The sequence below is a fragment of the Cyrtonyx montezumae genome, unplaced genomic scaffold (assembly GCF_038088225.1).
Source record: "Cyrtonyx montezumae isolate F1298 unplaced genomic scaffold, pur_monq_1.0 scaffold_10, whole genome shotgun sequence".
In the NCBI taxonomy this organism is placed as follows: domain Eukaryota; kingdom Metazoa; phylum Chordata; class Aves; order Galliformes; family Odontophoridae; genus Cyrtonyx; species Cyrtonyx montezumae.
In genome coordinates this window covers 56,844,708-56,869,175 of record NW_027071826.1, presented here as the reverse complement: position 1 = coordinate 56,869,175, position 24,468 = coordinate 56,844,708, and the positions used below count along the sequence as shown (strand labels likewise).

The following is a 24,468-nucleotide window of genomic DNA, read 5'->3' as shown; positions in this document are numbered from 1 at the left end:
TTTTTTTATGGGAAAGGGTGGGTGGTTTTTCATTTAGGTTCATTTCTTCACTATTTAGCTGACAGCTTTAACAGAATATAATGGAAATTAACATCTTTCAGGTTTTCTACTCCTGCTGAATTTGATTGTTTGGATTGAAAGCCCACCTGGGAGGGAATGAGGAATGGGCAAAGAGCAAATTTATAAGCCTTATTTGTGTATGAAACTGAGTTAAAAATCCCAGCTGGTTTGTTAGGGGGCAACAAATAAAAAGACTTAATAGGTGCGTGTGAGTTTGAGCAGTTAGTGATCGTGCAGGTTTTTTCTACATATAATTACTGAGCAGGTCACTGATTTAACCTGCAGACAGAGGGCATCATCTGGTGAGCACACTTAGAAAACACCCTCCTTCCTCTGAAACACTGTTGATTTGTGCAATTTGTTTTTGTGGACTGTGATTAGAAATTAGAAGGGCCTAATGTCTTTCCTGCTCCTCTAGGGTCCTAGCAGAATACTATTAAAATATGTATAATCTCTTTTCTTCTTATGCAAGAGTGGTCAGGAACAACCAAAAGACAGTGAAATACAGATTATTCAGAAAGAAAATGATTGTATTCCATCTATACTGAGAAAAGACAGCATCTTTGGACATGAAGATGAAACTGAAGTAAAAAACACAGTGAACTTCTCCTTGAGCACTGAGGAGTTACGGATAAAAGAAAGTAATAAGATTACATGGATAGAAGAGATAAGTAGTATTGTTGATAAAGGGATAAATAATTACAGTATGCCATAAGATAAGAAAATGTTTGAATCCCAAATTAAATGCTTCTCTAACAGCAGTAAATTCTTGATGTCAGTAGTGCTAGTCTGTGGTAAATTCTCAAGGCTCTGTATGAAAGCAAAGTGGTTCTAGTGGCTGCCCTGGGACATCAAGTAAGATCTGTATTGTTGCTCCTCAAGCTGCTTAAGTATCTTCTCCTACACTCCAGTCAAGTGGTTGTGGGCTAGGAAGAACAATGTATACAGAAGTGTTTGGAAGAAAAAACAAGGAAAGATTTCCCCTTTCTCAAAAAAAAAGAGGCCCCATGAGTGCTTGCACTGTGATTGTTTGTGTGGATGATCATAATACTTTTCTATACAAAGTGCTTTATAACTCTAGTAAGTGACATTTTTTTGAAGCTTGAAGACCATATAGTTTTTAATACTTAATTTCTAAATTGTTGCAAAATTAAGTGGAAACTTAAGTGATAAATAACTGTAAAATGATTGATTTATAGGATCAATGCTGATAACATCTGAGTGCATTTTTCAGAAAACACCTTTCAGAAAGTGAAATGCTTTAATTATTCCTCACTGGCTCGCTGCCATCAAGTTATAGCATATTCCCTTCTGTATGAACACAGTCAGTTCAGCAGGTTTGGTTCTTATTAGCTGAACATGCCACTTTCAGAAAGATAAATAGTTGCAGTAGTAGACTGCTTACAAACTGTATATAAATACAGGGTGGGTTGATTAAGTGTTATAATTTCTCAATTAAGACCTTATAATAAAAAAAGAAGTAAATACTAGTTGGGAAATATTTCGATAAGTTTTCAATACAGTCAGTAACTAAAATGTACAGAGTGTTAAGATATTTTCTCTTTGAACAGTGCATGTTTTGCAAATTGTGCTAACATTTATCTTCAGTAACTTTTACTATATTTATATGTGGATTTCAATACTGCTGTAACATAAGAGAAAAAATCTGTATTGATATAATCTTAAATCTGTATTTTAGAAATCTTAAACTGTAAAAACAAGGTTTTAATTACTGTCTGTGTTCTGTCACTAACTAGAAAATACACTTACTCTAACAGAGTTACAAGTTCTTGAGAACAGCTTTAAGGATGAAATTAATGTAGCTAGCCCTTTGGAAGGAAAGCAGAGGGAGGCTTCTCCCAGGAATACCCTCTGCACAGATACTGATTTAATTACCCAAGGGCAGAATTTGGAAATGCACGTCACTGAATGTAAAGAAGCAGAAGATCAAGGAACAACATGTAGAGTGCTACTGGAGGAAAACAGTGCAAATTTACAACAAAAGCTACAGGACAGCATTGGTCCAGCAGCAGCACATCACACAGAAACAAGCAAGGTACTTTTAGATGCTGCTGACAGAGTAGCTGTCTGGGAGAAAAATACAATTCAGGAGATGAATTCTAGTAACCAAGAATTGTGCAATACTACACATGAATCAGTTTGTACTAAGGCAGACAAAAACTCAAGCATCATAGAACACAACGACGGTGTTCTTGCATCTGAAGCATCCAAAAAAGAGCCTGAAGTACCTGTCTGTGCTGTGAAGAATGCTGTGTGTGAGAGAAATACAGATAATCAAGCAAATGAATTCCATTTTGACATCCTATCATGTGCTAAAGATAATTCTCAGACAGAATACCAGAAATGCAGCTTGCTAAACAGTGATGACGATGCAGAAAACAGATCACGTGGAATAGGAGAAAGCTTGCTAAATCCGAGTGGTTTACCTAGAGATAAATTTCCTTTCAAACAGACACACATAAATAATGAAGACAAAAGTTACAACGCTGATGCCACAAACATCAACAGAAGTGGTATGCTAAGGCGTGTTGGTTTTCCAGCAATGGATGCTCGAAACTTACTAGCCATTTATCACAATAATGTGAGTACTGATGAAGCTGCAAAAGAACATAATAGTAATGTGCCTCTTGCAGGTGCTTTATGCCCTGAAAAAATAGATCAAGGAATAAACGTGGATGATGTGCACAGCAAACAACCTGAAAAAGGTGACACTGAGCAATCAGGAGGTGACAGAAGTATGTGTACTGAAGCCATGGCTTCAGTAAAGGCCGTGTCTCCTGCAAAGGCTGATGAAATAACTGTTCAAAATATCCCAGCAGATGGAGTTGGTATAGATAAACTTAATGAAGAAATTCAGATACAGTCGATCAAAAATAGACGTTCCCTGGAGGTTAATGATAATTCAATAAATAACACTGTGTTAAAACAGAAGAAAGACTTGCTGCACAGTACAGTTCCCGGAAGGAAGTTTGCTGAGGGTCACCTGAAAGAATCATGCTCTTTACCCATGAGAACATCTGGAAATTTAGTAAACGTAAGTGGAAGGTCATCCTTTGATCTTTCAACCTCAGATAAAAAAGCTGAGAAAACTTCAGTATGCTTCAAGTTTTTAGACCTCAGTTCTTGTTCAAGAGTAAATCAAGTGAGAAGTCAGGCTACATGGATTTCATCATCCCAAGAACCTTTCGTTTTGAAGGAGAAACTGCCGTGCCTAGTGGAAAACAAAAAGGATATTTCAAAAGCACTGTTTCAAAATGTCGGTGAAAACATTGCCAGGAGAGAAATAGGACCAGGTAAGAAAGATAAGCATGTGTATTGTTCAGACTGTACTGAATGTGTGTTTTTTTTAAGTTACCAAAATATGAAATTTCTGCATTAAGCAGTGGCGTGTGATATTAGAAAGCTTATTCTAAAAAAAGGAAAAAAAAAGTAGTACTATCAGATTTCTCAGTTTATTGGATAACTGCAGCTAACAGGTTTTATTAATTAACTGATTAAATACACTATTCATATTTTTTGTGGAAGGATTCAATTTTAGATTTATTTCACAATAAAAATTAGCTGCGAATTAAACTTAATCTGTTCCCAAAGTAAAATACATATATCATCTGTTTCCACAGTAAATCAACTTCAGTAACTGGACAGAATAAAAGATGGACTTAGTGTTGTCTTCCTTTCTCCAAGCAAAGCCTGCATATGAGTTGTTTTTAATGCCTGTGTGCTGTAAGCTTAGAGAAATGTTTTTACTCTGTGAAGAACTGGAAACCCCTAGCTTTGTTAAAAATGGAACTTTGCGTGCTTGGATGTTTTTCACAGGAGCTAGGACTACCATACAGGGGGATGTATATGTTTCATTTTGGTGCTTGAATGTATGACAAGCAGAATGGATACCCCCCTCACCTTGACCCCTCTGTAGCTGGGCAGCCACTGTCAATGACGTGGAAAACTAGCAGTCTGATTTCCTAGGATTGTTCTGGTATTTTGAATTTAGTCTTATTGGTTATCTTGTTCCTGTAGCTGGTCTCTCACATACTTCTGTATACAGACACAATTTCTTCAGTTAAGGTTTGTTCAGTTTCAGATGAGACGTAATTAAAACCATTGCAGTGGTAGGAGAATCCTGATCTCAGGATGCCACGCTATTTCTTTTAGTAACATGAATGTCAGAAGCAGTTTCAAGAAAATCAATGTGATATTCTGCATGGACTTTTTTCTGCAAGAACAGATTGTGCTGTCTGAAGTTAATTCGTGTGCCATTCCTCCTTTTCTTATATGCAAAGTAGGGTAATTCCAAGAAGTGAGACTAACAAGTTCATCCAGAGGAGCCAGTGGGGATTCAAATATGACTGTGCTTCCACAAACGAGTTACCTAGTGACCGGTACAGTCACCAGACCTCTTCAATTCTGGCAAAACTTCACAGCTGAGGATCTTGGGTTGGGTCCCAGATCTGCCTCTCCCTCTCACTGTGCTGCCTAATTTATTTAGGCCCCTACGTCTGCTTGCCTGCCTCCTCTTAGAGAGTAGAAAATCTTACTGACAGAGCACCTAAGAATTAGTCATTGCAGTACATTCAGCACTGCAACTTCCATGATTTATTGCACTTTTTTCCTGAATATTTTCCCAAATGACAAACCTGGGGTGGAATAAATGTGGATGTGTTCCTGTTTTTGCTTTTATTTGTCCTCACCAAGGCACAGCTAGCCTCGTGAAACACTTTGAGTTTACTAAGCCTGTCTAAGGGAACTCCTTTTGCTGCCTAGCTACAATGCAACCCACTATTTACGTAACATCTCTGGTTCCAGGGAGCAGCCACAGTGTATTGAGTAGAGGAATTCACTGAGAGTGGGCAGAATCCTCTTGGAAAACTCTCCTATTTGATTCTGCGAAGTAATGATTTTCCTATTATATCAGTAATTGACAGGCATCTGTGTTGTGAGAAATCAGTGTCCATTTGCATTATAAGTAGTTTTGAAAGTATGCTTGCTTGGATTCTGCTCGTAGTTTGGTGTTGGTTTCCGTGGAGTCTGCTAGCAATGCATAAAGTGACTGCAGGACTGGAGCCTTACACGGCCACAGTTGATCCACTTATTTGTCCTTTTTACCTTTAGTAGATAGCTAGAGCCTGATTTCATTACATACTAGGTCTATTTATTTACAAAAGGGCTCCTTATTTTAAAGATGTTGTCTGCCTAAATCACGTTGTATTTAGGATGTCCTTATTACAAGTCATCCTGCAATATTAAGTCAGGATGCCAGTAATTAAATACTTTATAATCATTATTGAAGGTGAGTCTTAGAGGTGCACTGTTTAATAAAAGGTATATTTAGCTGGTATACTGAAAATGTTTGTATTTTGTACAAATCACAGTTTGATACTGTGAACTTAGTAACGTGAAAAGGACACGAAACATCTTTAATTGGAATAGGAGCAGACCTCATCTTTGCAGAAGCATCAGAAAGAAAAATGAGGGAAAATTCTGCAACTGAGATTCGGTGATTTAAACCAAAAACATTTGATTATTGTTATTATTATTTTTTTAAGATCAGAGGTGAACCAGAAATGTAGTTACTTGACAATTAGTGCCTGGAGACTAAATTGCAGTTGTTACCATTTCCTTTTTGTCAATCAGGTTCCACCAGTTCTAACGGAGCTGCCGACACTTTGAATACCTCTAGTATCCACCGAGACCCCCAGGGAGACCCTACTGAAGAATGGAATGCTATAGCAAAGACTTTTTGTGATTCTTCTTTTCCCACAGAACATGTAAGTCAATTAAAAATATTGCAGACCAGACCTCAGTGAGCTAATTCCACAGATATTTGTACAACTGTATGCATCTGGATACTTTAAGACTGAGTCAATCTCCAAAATAATATCAAAAGGGCAACTAGGCACCATTTTTCACAATTAAGGTTGATAGAAAGCAGCAGGAAAAAGTCACAGCATATGAATCAAACAGATGCTAACCAGTCTGTTTGGAAGGGGAAGAAGAGGGTAGTTCATTGTATACCTTAAGAAAAATCATCACCTAGACCTTTTTCTAAGAGAAAGGTAGCATATAAAAGTACAAAAACAATGCTTCCTTTACTATTTGATAGGAAAATCTTATTTAAAAACAATAAATCCTGTCAATGGCTAGAAATTCAGCTGATCTAAGAATGAAAGCCTATCAGTTTACACCATGCAGCATTTATGTAAAGCCATATTTTAAATTATCTTACTGTTTAGTATTACGATACTCCGTGTGTGTAAGAGCAGATAATGAAAAAGCAAGCTGCTGTTTTCCAGGAAGATAAGTTGATTTGGAGTGACACTAGCAATGCCTCATACTGCATTCTTAGATCTATGTTAGATACTAAGCATAATATTCAAGAGTAATAGAATAACTGCCAAGTGCAACAGGCCTCGTTCTCCAGAACTGATTGTAGAGGAGCCTCTCAGGTAGAAGGGCTGTCACTTCTGGATAACGTTTGCGATCGGGAAGTATATATATTATTTTCAGTTGACAAACCTGTCTGACTTTCACTAAACATAATCAGTTCAGTGGTACAGGCATTCACGTTCTCTGAAAGCTAGAAGACTGTTGTTGCTGAATTACTCAACCTTCCTAATGTGGCGATACTTGAGTGTGACAATGAGGTGGATTTTTCACAAAATACCATTCTGTGCCTCCTGCTTTTCTTCTCACTGAGGTCGAGACAAGAATTGATGAGAGCACTCTTCTTGCTTTTCCTTGCTTGTTCTTCTGTACTTTCAGCTGAAAACTTCTGGAAAAGGGGTGGACTAACGTGCCTAATTTACAGCAAGTAAAAAGCTGTATTTCGTTATCTGATGGTGGTTATGCTACTTCATCACCTCCAAATTAAAGTTCCTTACGTGCAGGCTGAGTAAAAGCTGAGATGGACGTGAACAGCATGCCTTGCTGATTTGACCTTAGATTATTTTCTAAGTAATTGCTCTATGAAGTCTCAGCCTGGGACGTTACAGACCACTCCTTCCCTTTTGTGCTGGTGCTATTCTAATACCTTCTTTCTTTCAATTTGTCATTTTTATGACTGACGTGTAAAAGCTGTTGGGAGATTAAGAAGAGGCTCAGCAGTAATTTTTGCTGCTCAGTTTAGTTGTTTTGATTAACTTGTACGTTTATAACGAGAGCAGACTTACGCCTTCTTCCGTTTGGATAATCTCACCTAACCATACTGCAGCACTTCAAGTGATAGAAAATGAAGAAAAAAATGTTTTGATGCATGCCTCCCCCCCACGGTATTGAGAGTACTTACCATATTTATGCCTTTCAATCCTTTTATTTTTTTAACTGCAGTGTTTAGTTGTCTTTCACTGTGAAAATGCTGAGGATTTTTACTTTGACAGATGTGTTTTTTATCTCTAGTGCCAGTCTGTGAAAATGGCATTTAGAATGTAAACCTTTCAAGGTGCAAAATACACACTGCCTAATAGCAGTCGCTTCTCCAAAGAGGAGAATGTTTGTTGTCTTCAGTGAAATCCAAGTAGTGTAGCATGGCTTTATTTCACTGTAAGTACTACACAGAATCATAGAGAAGCCCGAGTTGGGAGGGACCCATAAGGATCACCGAGCCCAGCTCCTAGCTACCAAAACAAAAAAAATCTGTGCTAAACTGAAAACAGGCCTGCAGACTGTGGTTTACAAGGAGTTGGGCCAGATATCCAGCGTTCAAAAATGGCTGAACAGAGCCTCACCTCACACTCTGTATAAAGCAGAATTGCTCTAGCATGTGACTTCCTTGACATCACTTTTGAGATCTCTGCAGTGCTGGCTCGACATAATGTGTGTTTTGAGCTTGTGTTCATGCAGGTGGCTGCTGCTGCTTGTTGGGCCCTCCCAGGAGGCACTCAGAATAGGGTTATGTGAAGCAAGCTCATCATCCAAGCAGAAAATCTGCTTCCCTGCTTTGTTGCTTAATTGGGATATATATGAAATAGTAGTTAAAACTATTCAGAGAACAAGAAGATCTTTTAATATGCAAAGCCAAATGCTTACAAGCCTTGCTTCTGTTAATGATGTTTGTTTTCTCATTTATATAGCTAAGCAGAGAGGGAGTTAACACTATAAAGCTCATGACTTCGGGTTTTGTTCATCAAATTATTGCATAGTACTAGAAGTGTCAGTTGCAACATTAAACTGTTTAATTGAACTATTTATTTTGCTCATCTGCATTCTAGTTCAAGGTTGTCTTTTTTTAATTCATCCTCTTCTGTATTAAGTCTTGCATTATGGTTGGGTTTATAAATTTATCAAGTCTTCTGCATTCAATCTAAAGCAAGCATCTCAAATGAAAGGTTTTTTTTTTTCGATTTACTTATATTTCTGTTCATGTTTCCCTTCATGTTTAACATCAAATTATTGCTAACACTGAACATTTCTATATGAATTTTGTTGATTAGTAACTATCACATTTTTATTCTGACAGGTGAAAGAGGGATATACTGCTTTGAATGAGCAGAAGTCATCTCCCATGACTGGGACTCCAGCACAAAGTGAAAGAACTCTGGCAGATGAAGCCAACTGTCCTGGACATAATTCTGCTGTACAACATCAAATAGAAGAAATTGAGAAACTCCTCCATTTGGAAAGACTCTGTTCATCAAGGAAAAGAAAATATGAAGACAGACAGTAAAAAGCAGTTGTAGGAGATGGTAGTTAAACATGGATAAACCTCTCACGTAAGCTAAGTTGGTAGGGGTATTCCGGTGTAGTGTCTATTCGTTGTACTTTCATGTTTAATACAGGATAAATACTTTTTGTTTTAAAATAGATGCAACCCTCATTAATTAATGTTTCTGCAATGGAACGCAAGCAAGATGTTACGGATTTGGCCTGAAGTTAAAAGTTCACACGTTAAACACTTCAAGAAACCTGTAAGCAACATTAAACCACTCGCCAGAACTTGGAACTGAAATAGTTCAGTTAGAAGGTTGTCACACTGCTCGGTTTTTGAACACTTTGGTGCAACTGTTTCCAAAGACAGTTGTTCTCATAGACTCCTGCCACCTAGGAGTTACTGAGGTTGTTGCAGAAGAAAATCTTCTGTGTACCTTTACTGCAGAGTGATTTAAATATATCTGTTGTAGTTGATTCTGTCCAGATAAATGCCTCTTTCTGCACTAAAACATGGGGTATGCCTTACAGCAGGTACTGCTTCACAAAGTTTCACATTTTTCCTCCTCTAGGATGACACTGATTTATCACTTCAGTTACTTACACTATCACTTTGCTCATCTACCTCCCTTCCACCCCATACCTCTTGTCAAAGAGCAGTCCTCACATAAGAAAACTAAATAAGTAACAAGAACAAAAGAAACAGGGTATTGCTACTGTTAGTTATTTCTAATTCTGTAAGAAAATGAACAAAAGATTTTCCCACATTTTATTGCTTTCACGCTGCAATTTAGAATACTTGTCTTCTTTAAACCAATTGTATACATTTTAGAAACATTCACAAATGGTCAAAGTTTTGAATAAAATGTTTCTGTAGCAAAACGTGTCTAGGTTATACTTTCTTTAGGTGTCTGAGAGACTGAGGAGACTGTTTTTGACTTGATTCAGATTTTGTTTCCAGGTGTTAAGAGTATCATACAATTGCTGCCACTGCTGCTTTCCGAAAGTCCGATGTGTGCTGTGACTAGAGAAGTAAAACAAAATCAGAAGGTGATTACTAGATGTCAGAATCACCTAACAACTCTTTTACAGCGTTACTTTAATCTCACATGTGAACATTTTCTGCATGTAAAAGGCTGCACTTCACTAGTTACAGAATTCTGTAGCCTTCCCAAATATTTAAAGCAACAATAGTCATTAGTATTCTTGTCACTATTAGGTCATTAAATGAAATGTGCTGGAAAATAGGACTCTTTCATTAAATAAACTAATCACATTCAGTCTCAGCTTTAATAAAATTATGATAAATAGCAACTACTTAACTACCACCAAGTGATAGGAACAATACCTTGCCTCTACTTCAAATATTCTACAACTGTAAGTGGAAATAATTAGAATATACTAAGTTCTATAAAATGCTATGAAGAATTAAGTCTTACCTGACAACTACTTTTCTCTGTGTCTGATCTATTTTGCAGTATACCATCTTTGTCTTGACAGCTGCAAAAAAAAAAAAAGCTATTTTAAGCTCTGTTTTCAAGATAGAGTGATGTTATTTTTGCATAAACCTCCTATAAAACAGTAGTTAACCCAGTATTGTTTTGTTGATGGTTTTAGCAGTCTGATAGTCAGGAAAGCAGAATTATGCTTTTCTCCCTGACAAACTAATAGTGTTTTAATGACAGCAAACAAAACCAGCTGACAAATTAAACCTGGGAACAATTTATTATAAAGAATTACTTGAAATACAGTTCCTATGACTAAAAAAGTCCCTCCTTCAACGTCAGTTGTATATGTAAGCATGCAAGTGTTACAGATGGATCTATGTTGGTATAGAAGTGAAAATATATAATAGTAGCTCAGAGGTCTATAAAAGGCACAGTTCATTAGCACTGTACAAAGCACTCTGTTACAGTTCTTACCATCAATAACAAATGCTTCTACGTCATCAGCTCCAATCTGAAGTTCCTGCTGCATTGTGTCAAATGATATTTCTTTATTCTCTACAGCCATGCCCATGAAAGTAAGTAGCCTCATTTTTGCCATATTCTGTTCATGCAACAAGCCTGTGTGAAAAGCATTGATAGTTTATGGATATTAATTCAAGAATATCTAGGTTGTCTTCCATGTTTTTAACTATGTAATTTAGAATTGCACAACAAAAACATTCTATTTGGCTTTGTCAATCTTTTTTTGAGGTAATATTTATTCCTGCATCCTCCTTGCATTCTGCTAAAACAGTTCAGTTACGAATTCATCAAGACATCCAAGAAGAGGAAGGCAGAAATTTTTTTGAACCATGAAGAACACCATTTTTACAGACCTCACGTGGTAAGAGCACGCATGATTTTTTTTAGTTGGATCATCAGGAAGAACAGTAGTGCAACACCAGAAAAATAATTGGTGATGTCAGAGCCTTCCTCCAGCCTCACTGCTCATTCTCATGTAAGTGCTTCAAAAAATCTGTCGTGGTTCAGCAGTGTTAACATTTCTGTCCCACAGGTACGTGTTCTGAGTAACTATTTGTACTGTATTGTAAAAGCAGAGAGTCACATGCATGCTTACTGCATCTACTAGCACAAAAAAGTGCTCTCCAGGAACATGTAAACACATAATGAGTTAGATCACTAGCACGGTAGTATGAATGGCAACACAAAGAACTGAACCATGGGCTTGCACAAGTACATCTGAGTCCTTTCTCCTGAAAAAGGGCAGCTGAGTAGAGGTAGACCTGGATGAGCCAAGGCCCACCTTTATCAAGCACTCTGAGGCACCAACTGAGCTCCTCTGAAAGTTCCTTTAAAACGAACAGCCACTGTTTGGTTTTGGAATGACATTATAAGCATCCAAATGGCTCCAGTAAATATTTAAGTTTGGAATTTATAACGTCCATACTCTAATAGGAAAGCACATTAGTGCAGGGCATCATCTTGTGTTAATTAGCTGTAATTATGATGCAGGCTCCCTATTTGGCACCAATTCAACAAAAATGTGATCCCTATAACTCACACGAATGAGAAGCATCAGAAAACATACCTAACTGGGTTTAATGGAAACCTACAAGCATCAAAAAATCAATTAGCGCACATTAACCCTAATTAACAAATGCAAATGAGATGCTGATTAACTTTCTGAAAAAGACCACTGATAATACCAGATCGGATGTGGACATGTTAGGGCGATGCAGTTGACACAGACAATGCTACTGCTGGCCTAAGTTGTCAGCATTAATAAAACAACAAATGGTAACCATCTGATGCCACCTGTACGAGCCTTCACTGCACAGCTTTCAGGGACTAATTTCAGTTGGTCTTGACCCAAGTGAAGCTGATTTTGCAACAGCCCTGAAATACTATTAACAATGTCCTTTTTTTATTGTGAAGCCCGATACTTGAGAAAATATTTATAGATATACATAGAGAATGGTTAAAAACCACTTGCTCTGGGGAACAGATCTTGGTGTTTAGAGAATTTGGAATGCCTCGTCAAATAATTGTACTGTTCTCTATACTGATCTGCCTTTGTTTTTTTTAAAGGCATAGCTGAAAGGAGCATCCCAGTTTCAACTGCTTCAGGATCTCTACCTTACCCATTGCTGATAGACATGGACAATTTCCTGAGTACTACATAAAGAAGGTGATAAAGCGAGGTAAGTGGAAGGTTGTTTTTCAGAACAGCTACACAGATACTTAAGGATTTTACTTGCATCACCTGAATACCAGACATACTGAAAATATGCACACCTTATACTGACAAGAGTTAAACAGAGATATGGGAAGGCAAAGCAAAATAAATCATGACTATTGTATGACACACAGATTTAAGCACAACTGCATTTTCAGCAAATACTTCCATGGGCAAGTACCAAACAGATAAACTCTTTCAACACATAAAAGTATATATTAAAAAAAAAGACTCTCTCCTTAGGAAGGGAAAGTATGAAACGTCTTTGCAGCAAACATTCAGATCAAAAGGCAAAATATAATGTTATCCTGTACACACATATTCACACTACTGAAAACTTGCTGCTGATTCTTATATTTAACAAAACACCAGCACTATCATTTTAATGCTCAGACTACCAGCACTTTTAAGCTTTGAGGGTAATTATTCTCAGAATTACACCACACCCCATTAAACAAAATAATGCATATGTTAGAAGGCTGCACTAAACTCAGTTTTAGCAAAACTATGCCTTCATTCAACTGCATTCACTTAGTGTTCAAGTGTCACTTCAAAATCAAAGTTATAAAAAAAAAATTGATTTTTATGGAAACATTTATTCATTACTAATATGTCAAAACCTTAATGCAGTAATAAAAAAAAATCTGCATCATTGAGCAATTTCTGCATTGTCACTGACCCCTGTCCTAAAAAGCTGGAGTATAAAAAACGTAATTTTAATGCATGCAATAGCTTATGAACCAGTGCTCCTTTGAAACAGTCAATTACACATCATCGGGGGAGTGTCAAAGTGTTAATTACTACTCCTTTTTTCCACAGTGTGTAAATAAAGAGGGTGCTGACATTAACATTCCATCACATTGCTTCATGCGATGAAACAAATTAACTGGGACAGACTGTGACTTGCTAGGTCTGATGCATCAGCACACGTACGGGCGCACGAGCTTGCACCTTCTACCTTACTGTTCAGGGGAAGTATTTGAAGTATTTGCTGTTATAAAGTTACTGATCATAAAAAAATAAATAATAAGATTTAGACAAGCTGCTGTCTCATTTACTGAAGTAGTTATCTCTGACCCAGCCTGATGTATCAATGCATTAAATGTTCCCTCCCAAAAGATTTAAGTGAAAAGAAGTGGAGAAAAGCAGATTTCTCTTCCAAACCCCCAAAACAGCTTTTCCTAGCACATATAACAAACCACAGTTAGACAGTCCATTTCTGATCTAGCAGGTTAGAGACTAATCCACTGCTTAAGAAACACTGCTATTAAAATTCTGCCTTCGATATTCAGGTTGGGACTGAAGTCCTTTGCAGGTTCCATTATCTTAAGCCACGTCAGAAACATTACGATTAGAAAACTTACCAAGGGAGTCAATGAAGTCTTTGTTGTTCTGATAAAACTTGACATAGGATACTAGTTTAGCACTTACAAAAATTGTCAAAAGCTAGAAGATGGGAAACAAATGTAAGAACAGTTTAAACATTTTCTGTTCCCTTCTTTGGAGAATGCACAGATAGATAAAACACCCCCAATTAATATTGAACTGGGAAAACAAGCAAACAAACAGCAAGAAAACAACCCCCCAAAACAAAAGGCAATTCTTAAAGTCTCCTGCCAACAGCTGAGGGCAGTCTGTGCTGTGTTTTTCTCAGATCAGAAAGGCAGTTTTGCCAAAAGAATTCGTGCTGAAGGTGCAACCTGTAACCCATTTTCTAAAGCTTCCGAAGGAGAACTTTGTACTAGACATCTTACATGTCACACTTAAATGTTCTTAGACTCGGAATATTAAGAAAAATAGTACATTGTAGCTCTAGATTAATGACACAGACCACTATTCTAATGAATTTCCAAAGCCACTGATAGAGCAAGCACTTTCTAAGATATTAAGCCAACTTGCTAAAAAGAAAGCTACTCACATCATGAATAAGTTCGCCCTCCAGAAATTTGACTGGCTTTAAGGCAAGAAGATGGTCAAAGAGAAAGGTATTTGGATCTTTCAGTGCCCGCACAATACATCTAATTAGAAAAGAAAAATATTCATTTTAACAGCAGTACACATTTTAAATGCAACTCCGTTCGTTTTTCTTTGCTTTCTAGGGTTTTCAACTATGCTTAAATATAAGGCACGTCACATTCCTAAGTAACTTTAATTGTTCTCTCACAGATGGAGGAAAAAAAAACCCAAGAAACAGCAGGAGTTCCGTACTTCACCCCTTAGCACATCTAAAATTTGCCAGGTGGTAGGACTACAGATCAACCTCCTGTATCCAACTGTACACTTATGACATTCACTTCCAGCCAAACCTTCATTCCTCATGCTGTTTTTACTGTCCTCCTAAAATTTCATAGAATTAAGTCGTTTAGGAAGATTAATTGTATTTGAACGTGTGACATAAAGCAGAGAAAACCTCAATACCAAACACTGCAAGACCTATGATTTATCATTTGAAGCTCCAGACTATAAACAGTCCTAAAGTGTTTCTAGAACTCTAGATGAAAGCATTTGCTCAACAGCACATTAGAAGGCTGTTAGTGCTATACTAGTGCTGATGGCCTAGACCATGACCCTGCCACATCACATACACCTAGAAGAACCTAAAGTCTGCCTAGGCACAGCAACGTGGTCACTCTAAGTAGGTCTGTTCTTTCAGATGTAAAAGGCCTGGATGGCACTCACTGAGGTTTCCACTCACTTATGCACAGAGGTTTTAAGTTCAAAATGTGTCCTTCTCATTTTCCTCATGCTTATGTATGAGCTCTTACACACACAGTACATCTATGAAACGTATTAAAAATCTAGGTTTGTCAGAGTGATGAGAGGCAGAATGCAAAACTTTGCCTGTAGGGAAAATACATTAAGAAGCAATTTTACTTCCAGCATGTCCACCAAACAGTTTTATTTTTGTGCAGCTCATATTATCATGAATACTTGCTCCTAAAAAAGAGAGCAATAATTTCAATAGACCGTGCTATTTGAAAGGAACAATTAAGTTAAAGATTCAAATAACCTGCAAGCAAAAAAATCTGAAAAACAAGATGCCAATTCAACTTTTGATGAGATAGCTGATGTAAATGACATTATGTCGTTTTATTCATTTTATTTTATTATTCAGCAGTAAGCAGAACCATTCCTTCATGCTTCCACAGTGGGGTGAACCTGACAGCCTAGAAACATCCAGAACTACTATAGGCTGCAACTCTTCATCAAATCAGCCGTGCTATAGAAAAGAAGGCCCCTGCCTGCAAGCCCATTCCGTACTCTTTAACATAAGGCAATCAACTGCCACACACTAAACACTCCTCAGGAAACCAGGAAGTCAGCCTTACCTGTGAGCATCAACTCTAGCCTGGGAAGCATTGTCTTCTGTGTAACTTCCCAAGAGTTCCACCATTACTTTTGCTGCAGTATCACTGAAGGAGAAAAATAAAGTCACCTCAGGATTGCTGAAAAAAACCAGTGCCAAAACACTCAAATATTTAAATAATCCTATCACGGTGGCACAGGTCAAATAAAATTACACTTGAAAAGATGTAGACGATCCATTTGAATTCTAGTGGAAAGAACAAATTAACTAGATGTACTCTTTCAATTCTTGTTCTACAAAATGTTTATCTTCACCCTTCATTTCATTCTCTTCAATTGATAAATTACCTGCTGGTTATGGAAAAAGCTTTCTGAGCTAGGAACAGCTTTGTATGGTTCACTAGAATGCTCCTCTTATGCACATCTGGATTTAATCATTGCAGAATAAGTAGCGCTGCAAAGTTTATTTCAAATGTAAAATGGCATATCTTAAAGAATATTTATGTTCAGAATAATGGCTGTGTAAAAGCTCCCTTTTCTTCTTTCACAGATTGTCTCTGAGTAATCAGAGTGAGAGCTGCTTGTTTTGCTGATGAAGTTAAGTGGCCAGCGATGCAAGCGAGTTTGGCTGCTGTGAAGCAAGCAGCTTCCAACACCGTGCTGACAGACAGCTTTTGGAAGAAAAGCATTCATCCTAAGGAAATGGAGTAAACTCAGAGCCTTGTCTACCCAGGTGATGGTTTAAACAGCTCCTCAGTGTCAAACCGTCTCCAAGACAGATAAGATACTGTGTCACTTTAACTCATTTTTATTTATTTATCAGTTCTCACCACGAGCGAGGCCAGCAACTTCTGATGCTTCTTTACAAAGTTTTCAGCAAGAAAACAAAACAAGAAAAAAAAAAATCACTGAAACCAATGTATTTCCTATTTCTCATTAGCTACTACAACAGAAGGCTGTGACAGTTTGTCCACACAGACAACAGGTTTCACTGATGCCTCCTTAGTACTTAATGTAGACGCAGTAGGGTCTGCGTGTAGATACAACCAGTATGTGATCATAGCAGCATGAGCTTTCCAGAGATTCCCCATGCTTTGCTGCACATGTTCTTGGGATCCCCTTTAGGCAGAAGTCTGAGGGGACAGGGAGGGAGGATGATACTGCTCTCTCTGAGCTACAGCATAAAGCTAAATTTTTCCTTCGAAGTACTTCAGTTGTAGATACAGCAAATTTCCCCATATGAAGAAAATGAACAGTATTCCAGTCCAAACCCATACACAAGTATGGTCTGGTAGACTCTTAAATGAATAAACTATGTAACAATGCAGTATCAGATTGCTTTAACTACTTAAGGGAATGGCAAAAGTTGCATGAGAGAGGACTAAACCTGCACAACGCTACAGGCAGGTACTGTGCACGTATGGATTTAACTAAGTGGCAGCACAAGCTAGAATGATTTTGGTTTTTAAAGTACAATGACTATCTTTATATGGGCATTTATTGTAAAACTCACAAAATTGCTATTTGACAGATTCTCTGTAGAGTGAGGTTCAGGGCTCCTAGAGACAGCATAGATGTTGTGTGCTCCCAGATATCACAGATGTCACGACATCATGGGAAACTGGCACTACCTATAATTATGAGGTCAGCCTATGCTTTGTCATGGCACCTGATATTAGCATGTAGAAGAACAGACAGCCCAAGTAACAGTGAAATAAAACACATTTAGACAGTGTTGCACATATGCAGGTTGCTCCAGAACTAATGCCTCCTCTATTTATTTCCATGAAAACTACAAAAATCACAATAACAGTGTTTGATATAGCAAATTCCCAGCTACAAAACAATTTTCAGCATAACCACTGCCATCTGCTGTGCATTTTTGCCAGAGATGAACAGAAGTCTGCATGCTGCACCTGTAAAAACCTGCATGGCTTACCAGAACATCACCTGTCTTTCACGCTACTGCTATACATTATTCATCTCAGGTGCATACAAGACATGCATGCCTGCAAGCTTTGACTGTAACTGGAAAAGAAAACAGGCTGTGTTACCTTGAAGTTTCACACCAACATAGCTAGGAAAATGCTGAATGCTGAATGAAGCAAGCTGACACAGAAAACTACTGAAGAACCTTTATCGTAAGGATTGTAAGTAGCAGAGAAGGTAACTAACCTCTGGCGAAGTTCATCTGCCAAATACAAAAACCCAGAAATGCGTGGTACCAGCTATCAATTTTCCAGCTGCCACTGCCTATTTTTCCTTTAGCTGATCAATGGAAAGATAAAAATCCTTCTTCAAAGAGATCAAGACAAGTTTGATCATCAGAAAAAAGGAACTTCAATCAGAAAGTGACTGGAAAAGATTTGATAAGGCAAGTTTTTGGGAGCTGTCTGCTACCAAGCCAGCCACTGGGGAAAGCCTATGAGGTCTGGAAAGCCATCTCTCCTGCCACATTGACTGAAGTCAAAACATACAAGAAGCCAAAGAAACAAGATTGCATTGCTTTCAACAATGTTTTTGTTCCTTGGTTATAAATCAACAAAGTAACTGAGGTATGATTTTTATTGCTTATGTTTCAGTTCTCCCTCATCTTCCCATACCGTGACGTGGAGCAGCATTCCTGTGTGCTAAAGCTGGAATGCTGCTGTGTGTTTCCCATACTATTGCAAATACTGCCCACTGATCCAGGAGAGTGAACCAGGTCAAAGGTGCTAGGGTCACTTCTTGTTTTCTTTCCTGGAGAAGAGTGTAAGTGCTCTGAAAAATTGCTCCATTCACTGCAAAGCTTGCTGCAACAGATGGTAAGGACACTGAGTGCAGAAGTAATATATTACAGACTTTGTGGAAGTTTTTAATGCCTCACTTAAAAAAAAATTACTGGTAAGCAAAAACTTTATTTTTTTTCTGAAACTGGGCAGCTAACTGCTAAATAACCTCGGTAGGAAGCTTACTGGTATCACTGAAAACAAAAGCTAGAGGTTTCATTCACATATTTTGATAGAAAGACTAGTTAAAACATAGTTAGCTATGGAATATAGAAATCTAGTTAATTAAAACCTCTCTGAATCAATCAATAGGATTAGTAAAGTTTTAAGAGTTAAGAGCATTATGGAGTATCGGTGTAATACTTTAAAATTGAACTGCCATGCTATATATAAAATCTGTTCAACATTTTTGAAATGATTTTGACCAGCTGAAATCTGTTACGAAGCACCAGCAATGCAAAAGCATTTTAGCATTAATGACAGGAAACTGCCATAACGTTGTAGCTCAGTGTAACAACTTCATGAGGATTAATCATCCTTAAGCAGAGATTCAGTAAAAATGATCCTGCTGAGCTGACACAGCATTTCAAGGATACAGTTGCGTGAGGCCAGAATAAGCTGACTCTCCTGCCAGAAAAAACTCTCCTCCTACTATGACAGCTCCACACCTGCCTTTCTTCCTCAGAAAGGTCACCTCCTCATCCAACCCCCTGTACAGCTGCACAAGTGCCTACACCAGCATGCATACACACAGAAATGGACCGGGGACAGAAGTGCTTCTTTCTGCAGCAGTGCAGTGTTATGCAAATACAGGAAATGCTGCTCTCCCTCCTCCCACAGCAGGGACAATTTAAATAGATAGGCTGATACAGCTGTGGAACTATGCACTGAAACCACTTCTGAATACCAGCCCATCTCAACAGCCCTGGCCAACGCATTCAAAACACCCCATCTCATATCCGAGATAAACTGATGACAGGTCTCAGTTAAGATTTACATTAATTTACAGGCACGGAACAGACAGCATTGCTTTACATGCCAGAAAACACTGGTCTGCCAAGTTTGTTAGATCAAAGATATCTCTTATGATCCAGGATAATGATTTAAAATGGTCAAGCAGGTATTCTGCAGACATTAATTTTGATGACTAGTGGAAAGCTTTGTCCTAAAGGTAATGTTTATATTAGAAGACTGATTCTGTTAACTGTGATTGATAAAGCCTCCCAACATCATTAAAGAGACAGCGCTGCCATGCACTAAAATGTCAGAAGTGCAATTAAACTTATGCCAAGTAAATTTGGCACAACACTACAATGCTCGAAGATTAATATTTAGAGAAAGGAACAGTTTAATTCTGGGAGTCTGTAGCTAATTGGCTACTAATTAATATCCTCTAAGAAACTGGTTTAATGCAAGACTGCTTTAAACAAAGGAAAAAGCAACAGGCGTATTTGGACTGAATGGTACAGATTAATTTTGAAAGTGCTGTGAGAAAAACTTTTCCTAATATCACATGCAATACATAATTTAAAATGCAGTAATCCATTACTTGTCTTTTATACCTCTTTTTGCAGTCTACGAGGACATCATACAGCAGTCTTAGAAGAGTGTGCTTTTTATCTGTGCTGAGATTCCAGTCTGAAATCCATTTTCGGACCTATGTAGAAAAACAAAACTGAAAATATTTATTGGCGAAAAACAAAACTGAATATATTTATTTATTTATTATCTCAAGCAGAAAAGGATCCCAAAGAATCTTCCACGCAGATTTCTCCTCTGCATCCTTTGACTCTCATGCTTCCCAAGCAGAATGTGGAAGTTTTACCACAAGAAGCCAGAAGTCTGCATTCTCTACATCATTCCAATATGCTGCGATTCCAGAGCAAGGAACACGATGCCCCCAATTCCTGATCAAGGCTCCTCACTTTCACTGCTATCACAAGAAGCAGACTCATAGAACTATGCTCAGAGATGGAAAACAAATGATTCCGTATGTAGACCTTTGAAAGGTAAGAAGTTTTGCATTCCAGATTTCTTATTTCATAGTGCCTAGCAATTCTTAGCTGGAAGAGATGGTCCGCATCAACTAATATCTAGTGAAATGCAGTGTGGTTAATACAAAGGCCACAACTTGAAGCACCACAGTAATTACCTGATCTAATTCAGTTGGAATGTACTGGATGGCACCACATGATGAGGCCACTTTAAGAAGGCTGCAGTACACAGTGTATCTCACAGGAGTGTTCTTATCCATCCCGTGGAAGAGATTGCTCAGTCTAAACCACAAACAACAAACAACTGAGTTTAAAAGGCTGAGGAAAAAGAAATGCATATAAATGTCTCTAGTCATGTGTATGCTACTACAAAGCACCTCGTAGCACCATTATGTCCATGCTGAATTGCAACAGCATTCAATTTTACAACAGGTTCCAGCAGAAAAGCCAAAAGCTCTTTGCATTTTTAAGTTCACAACGCTTAGCAAAGAAAGTATAAAAATAATTTATAGTATGACAGGTAGAATCCTTTTATTTATTTATTTTTTTACACTTTTTCCTACAGCAGAGAAGTCTTAACCAACATCATGTGCTTTTGTCTCACTCCTCTCTGAGAAATACTTACAGCTGCAGTCTGAGAGATGGGCGCTCTCCTTCCCGAAATTTCACTAATTTCTCACACAGGTTTTCAATGAGTGCTTCTTGTTTGTCAGGTTCCAGGATAAGAAGCAAAGAGACTACACTGTTCATGACACTCTCAACATCTGCACAGAGCAAAATATACAGCTGTTTAGAACGATCACCATCACAAGCAGCTATTTGGTGCTGCAGAGTTACTTCTGCTATCCATGCTTATTTTGCAGTGGCAAAAACTGCAAAAAATAAAATGCCAACATTATCAACCTGGATATTCATCAGGATACACATGAGATTTGGCTCAATGTGGTCCTGCAATAACAAATTGTAATGTAAAGCAAGAATTGCCACTCGAAGGTAAAATGGGATTTTGGTGTTTGATATTCTAATTGCTTCACGTTTTTTATCCACACAGATGAGAGGCCAAAGGAACTTCAGGTTTTGGTCTTGAAATAAATTAAGCAGTAGGTTGCTTAATTAATGCTCAGTTAATGTTTAGGCCTTAAGACTTCTAGCAACAGATGTTTAGTCTTAATTTTTTTGCTACCTATTTGATCTGTCACCAGAACCATTAACTAGCAGTGAATCTTACTTTATCTCAGAACTTCTTCAGAGAGAAAACCTGTTTCATATACAACTCATGTGCCTTTGTAACAGCCAGTCTAGCTTGACTGACTCCCTCAAAGGGCAGTGCACGTTTGAAGAAGGGAGGGGCACAGCACATGCAAATTTTACATGGCAGCACTCACAAATATATTGTGTTAACATGTGAGCCATGCCACACAGCACTAAATTCTGCTCACAGTTACTCATCTGAAAACATTGTGGTACGTTCAGCAAAACTGACTGAAGTGGCAAACCTTTGTCATCCTCTTTCAGGCACACATCGCAAACTTCAATGATCTGTGCCAGGTCAATGTGAAGTCCACCTTCAGAGTTTTCTTCAGAGATTTCAGCTCCTTTAGACTTCAGGTAAGCTCGAAGTTCTGCAGCCTTAAAAGTTAAAAAGAAAAACACAAAAAACAGCAAAGGTAAAGCATTTCAGTTTCTGACAGACTGTTCTGACAGACTGATTCCAGTGTTGCTCTCTCAGTAGCTCCCATCTCTCTATCCCCCTGCACTCCCTCTCCCTCCCTTCAGTGTGTAACCCAAACAGCAGCTCAGTGTGAGACGCAGTAATGGAGAGCATCCCCTCTCTGTTAAAACTTCCTCACAGTGGGTACCTGTCACAACTGTGGAGTGCACACCTGGTAATGTTGTGTGAGAAAGATGCTTTCTTATTAATTTTTACAACCTCCAAGGATTTCATTCCTCCTACGAATGTTACACGAAACCGAATCATTTAGTTGTGTCTTTGCCAGGGAAGCGTATAAACAGAACAACTTCAGAGAGGGCAGATGTTACAGACATCAAACAAGTAAAACACAGTTCCCAGTGCAACTCTATGACCTGCTCTGCTTTATCAAGGTCTAACCTTTTTGATCTGGATGCTACCGTAACGAGATGCAACTTCTGTCAGTGCCAGTGTTAAAGCAACACGGTGCTGTTGGACATTACTGTGCTGAAGGCATTCGGGGCTCACTAAGCACCCAAGGGAGATGTACTAGACACTGGGGCAGAGTGAAGGCTGGTATTTCTGAATGCAGTTCTTGCAGATTTCCAAGTCGACCGCTTAAGAGAGACTGCAAACAGCACACGCTGCTGCTCAAAGACAAAAACGAGCGAAGCCCACAACATGTGAGCAGCGCTGTAGCTAGCACTGACGTACTTATCTCTTCATAAGAAAGCACTGTTCAACAGGCCCGAAGGCAGAGCATTAGAGAGGTGGCAGTCCCTAAAGAGACAGCACCAAGACTCAGAGTTTCTCTAACGTGCCCCGCCCCACCCGAGCGAGGCAAACCCCGAACGCCAGGACCGGCCCGCCGGGTTGTCCCACAGCCGGGGCCGCTCCGTCCCGAGGCCCGGCTCCAGGGACGAGGCGCCCCGCCTCTGGCCTGCCCGCCCGCCCCACGCCTTCCAGGTCCCCGTTCCCCGACCGCGGACCTGGTCCTCTTCCGTGATGTCGATAAACGCGGGGACGCTCATGACTGCAGCGGAGGCCGCCGCGGCCGGCCCGAGCACGCCGCCGCACCGGAAAGGCGGAGCGACTTCCGGCGCCGCCAGACACCCACTTCCGCTTCCTGGGGGAAGGCTGAAGCGTGAGGGGGCGGGACCAAGAAGGCGGGCTCTGAGAGCTGAGGTGGCTGAGGAGGGCTGGGAATCGGCGACGACGAGCTCGTGGGTTTTACAGAATAAAGGATGGCTCCGTGCTTTGAAGCAGCACGTGCCGTCTCTCGTTGTCCTGGAAATTCCCTCTAAAATGTTACCGTCCTCAGGCGGTGAAATCTCGACGGGTTCGTCTTTGCTATGTGGAGGGTGGGAGCTCCATCCCTTCTGCAATTAAGGGATTGCTGTCCCTTTGGTGTGGGGCTGCCGGGCAGCGTGCAGCAGTCAGGCACAGCCCGAAGCAAGAGTGGACGCCGAGAGGCTCCGGGGCAGCGTTTGCTCCACTGGGCTGCGTGCTGTGTTTTGGAGGCTGACAGCGTTTGGATCGCAGTTAACGCCATGAAGGTGATCTTACCCGTAACCACCTTGGGTTTCCCCTCGCCAAACGTTCTGGGAAATGTTTGGAGCGTAGGCTCTATCGAAAACATATAGAAAATGCTGAAGGCGGGGTTAATTATCAATCACATAGGCATTATTGCTAATTTTCACTTGCAGAGATAAAAGCGTTTGAAAGTTTAACCTAAATCCCCTCAGCCAATCAGACTGCTGCACGCGGCCCCGCCCCTTCCCACCTCCCAGCCTGACCACGTGACTGCCATTGCCCTGAAGGGCGGGGGGGGGGGGCTGCGGCGTGGTTCCGCTTGATGTCCACTTGTGCTCCCTTTGAACGATGCAGCTGGCACGCTTGGGGGAATGGGAATAACACGCGATACCCGCGATCTGCCTCACTTCCTCAGGAGGCGCTCCGGGTGCTGAAGCCCAGTGTGGCTTTGTGCTGTAGGATGTTGTGCACGGCTGCAGGCTGCCACGAGGCTCGCAGAGCCTGCGTGCTGCATCGTGCTTGCATCTCAGTTGCCCCAGGGTACAGAAATGGCTCTGTTCATGCAGGGAACTGCCCCATCCCCTCAGTGTCTGCTTTTTGTTTAGTTAGTGTACCCAGATGGAGCTTTGTCCTGTGTTATTCTAAATATACAAAAATAAAATGACCGTTGATCATAGAGGGATGACAGGACATGCCTCTAAAGAGCTCTGCTGAAATATCCACATATGGTATGTTGCACGATACTTTATTTCTCCCAGAAGAATTAAGATGA

The 24,468-nt window shown here is 39.4% G+C and overlaps 2 protein-coding genes across 2 annotated transcripts in view; one reads left to right on the top strand and one right to left on the bottom strand.

Annotated features, from left to right (window-relative positions):
- CCDC73 (coiled-coil domain containing 73) overlaps positions 1-8,740 on the top strand; it is a 43,685-nt gene extending 34,945 nt beyond the window's left edge. The window contains exons 14-17 of the mRNA XM_065755622.1: positions 533-701; positions 1,839-3,374; positions 5,713-5,846; positions 8,534-8,740. Of these exons, the coding sequence (XP_065611694.1) occupies positions 533-701; positions 1,839-3,374; positions 5,713-5,846; positions 8,534-8,740 (2,046 nt within the window). The remainder of the gene's footprint in view (positions 1-532; positions 702-1,838; positions 3,375-5,712; positions 5,847-8,533) is intronic.
- A 722-nt stretch (positions 8,741-9,462) lies between these two features.
- On the bottom strand, positions 9,463-23,257 carry EIF3M (eukaryotic translation initiation factor 3 subunit M). Its single transcript, XM_065755459.1, has 11 exons — positions 23,153-23,257; positions 21,970-22,102; positions 21,099-21,237; positions 20,632-20,755; positions 20,042-20,136; positions 15,735-15,818; positions 14,324-14,423; positions 13,770-13,851; positions 10,644-10,787; positions 10,161-10,221; positions 9,463-9,745 (listed from the first exon to the last, which is right to left on the bottom strand). The coding sequence occupies exons 1-11, from the start codon at positions 23,192-23,194 to the stop codon at positions 9,625-9,627; spliced, it is 1,125 nt and encodes a 374-aa protein (XP_065611531.1). The 5' UTR covers positions 23,195-23,257; the 3' UTR covers positions 9,463-9,624.
- Between the last annotated feature and the right edge of the window lie 1,211 nt (positions 23,258-24,468).

Bases quoted from the DNA above. Each gene is read 5' to 3' on its own strand.
- EIF3M (XM_065755459.1), bottom strand. From the start codon at position 23,194: ATGAGCGTCCCCGCGTTTATCGACATCACGGAAGAGGACCAG. The intron at 20,756-21,098 runs GTAAGTATTTCT...TTTGTGGTTTAG, and splicing joins CCATCTCTCAGACTGCAGCT to ACTGAGCAATCTCTTCCACG. The intron at 9,746-10,160 runs GTAAGACTTAAT...TTACTTCTCTAG, and splicing joins CAGAGAAAAGTAGTTGTCAG to TCACAGCACACATCGGACTT.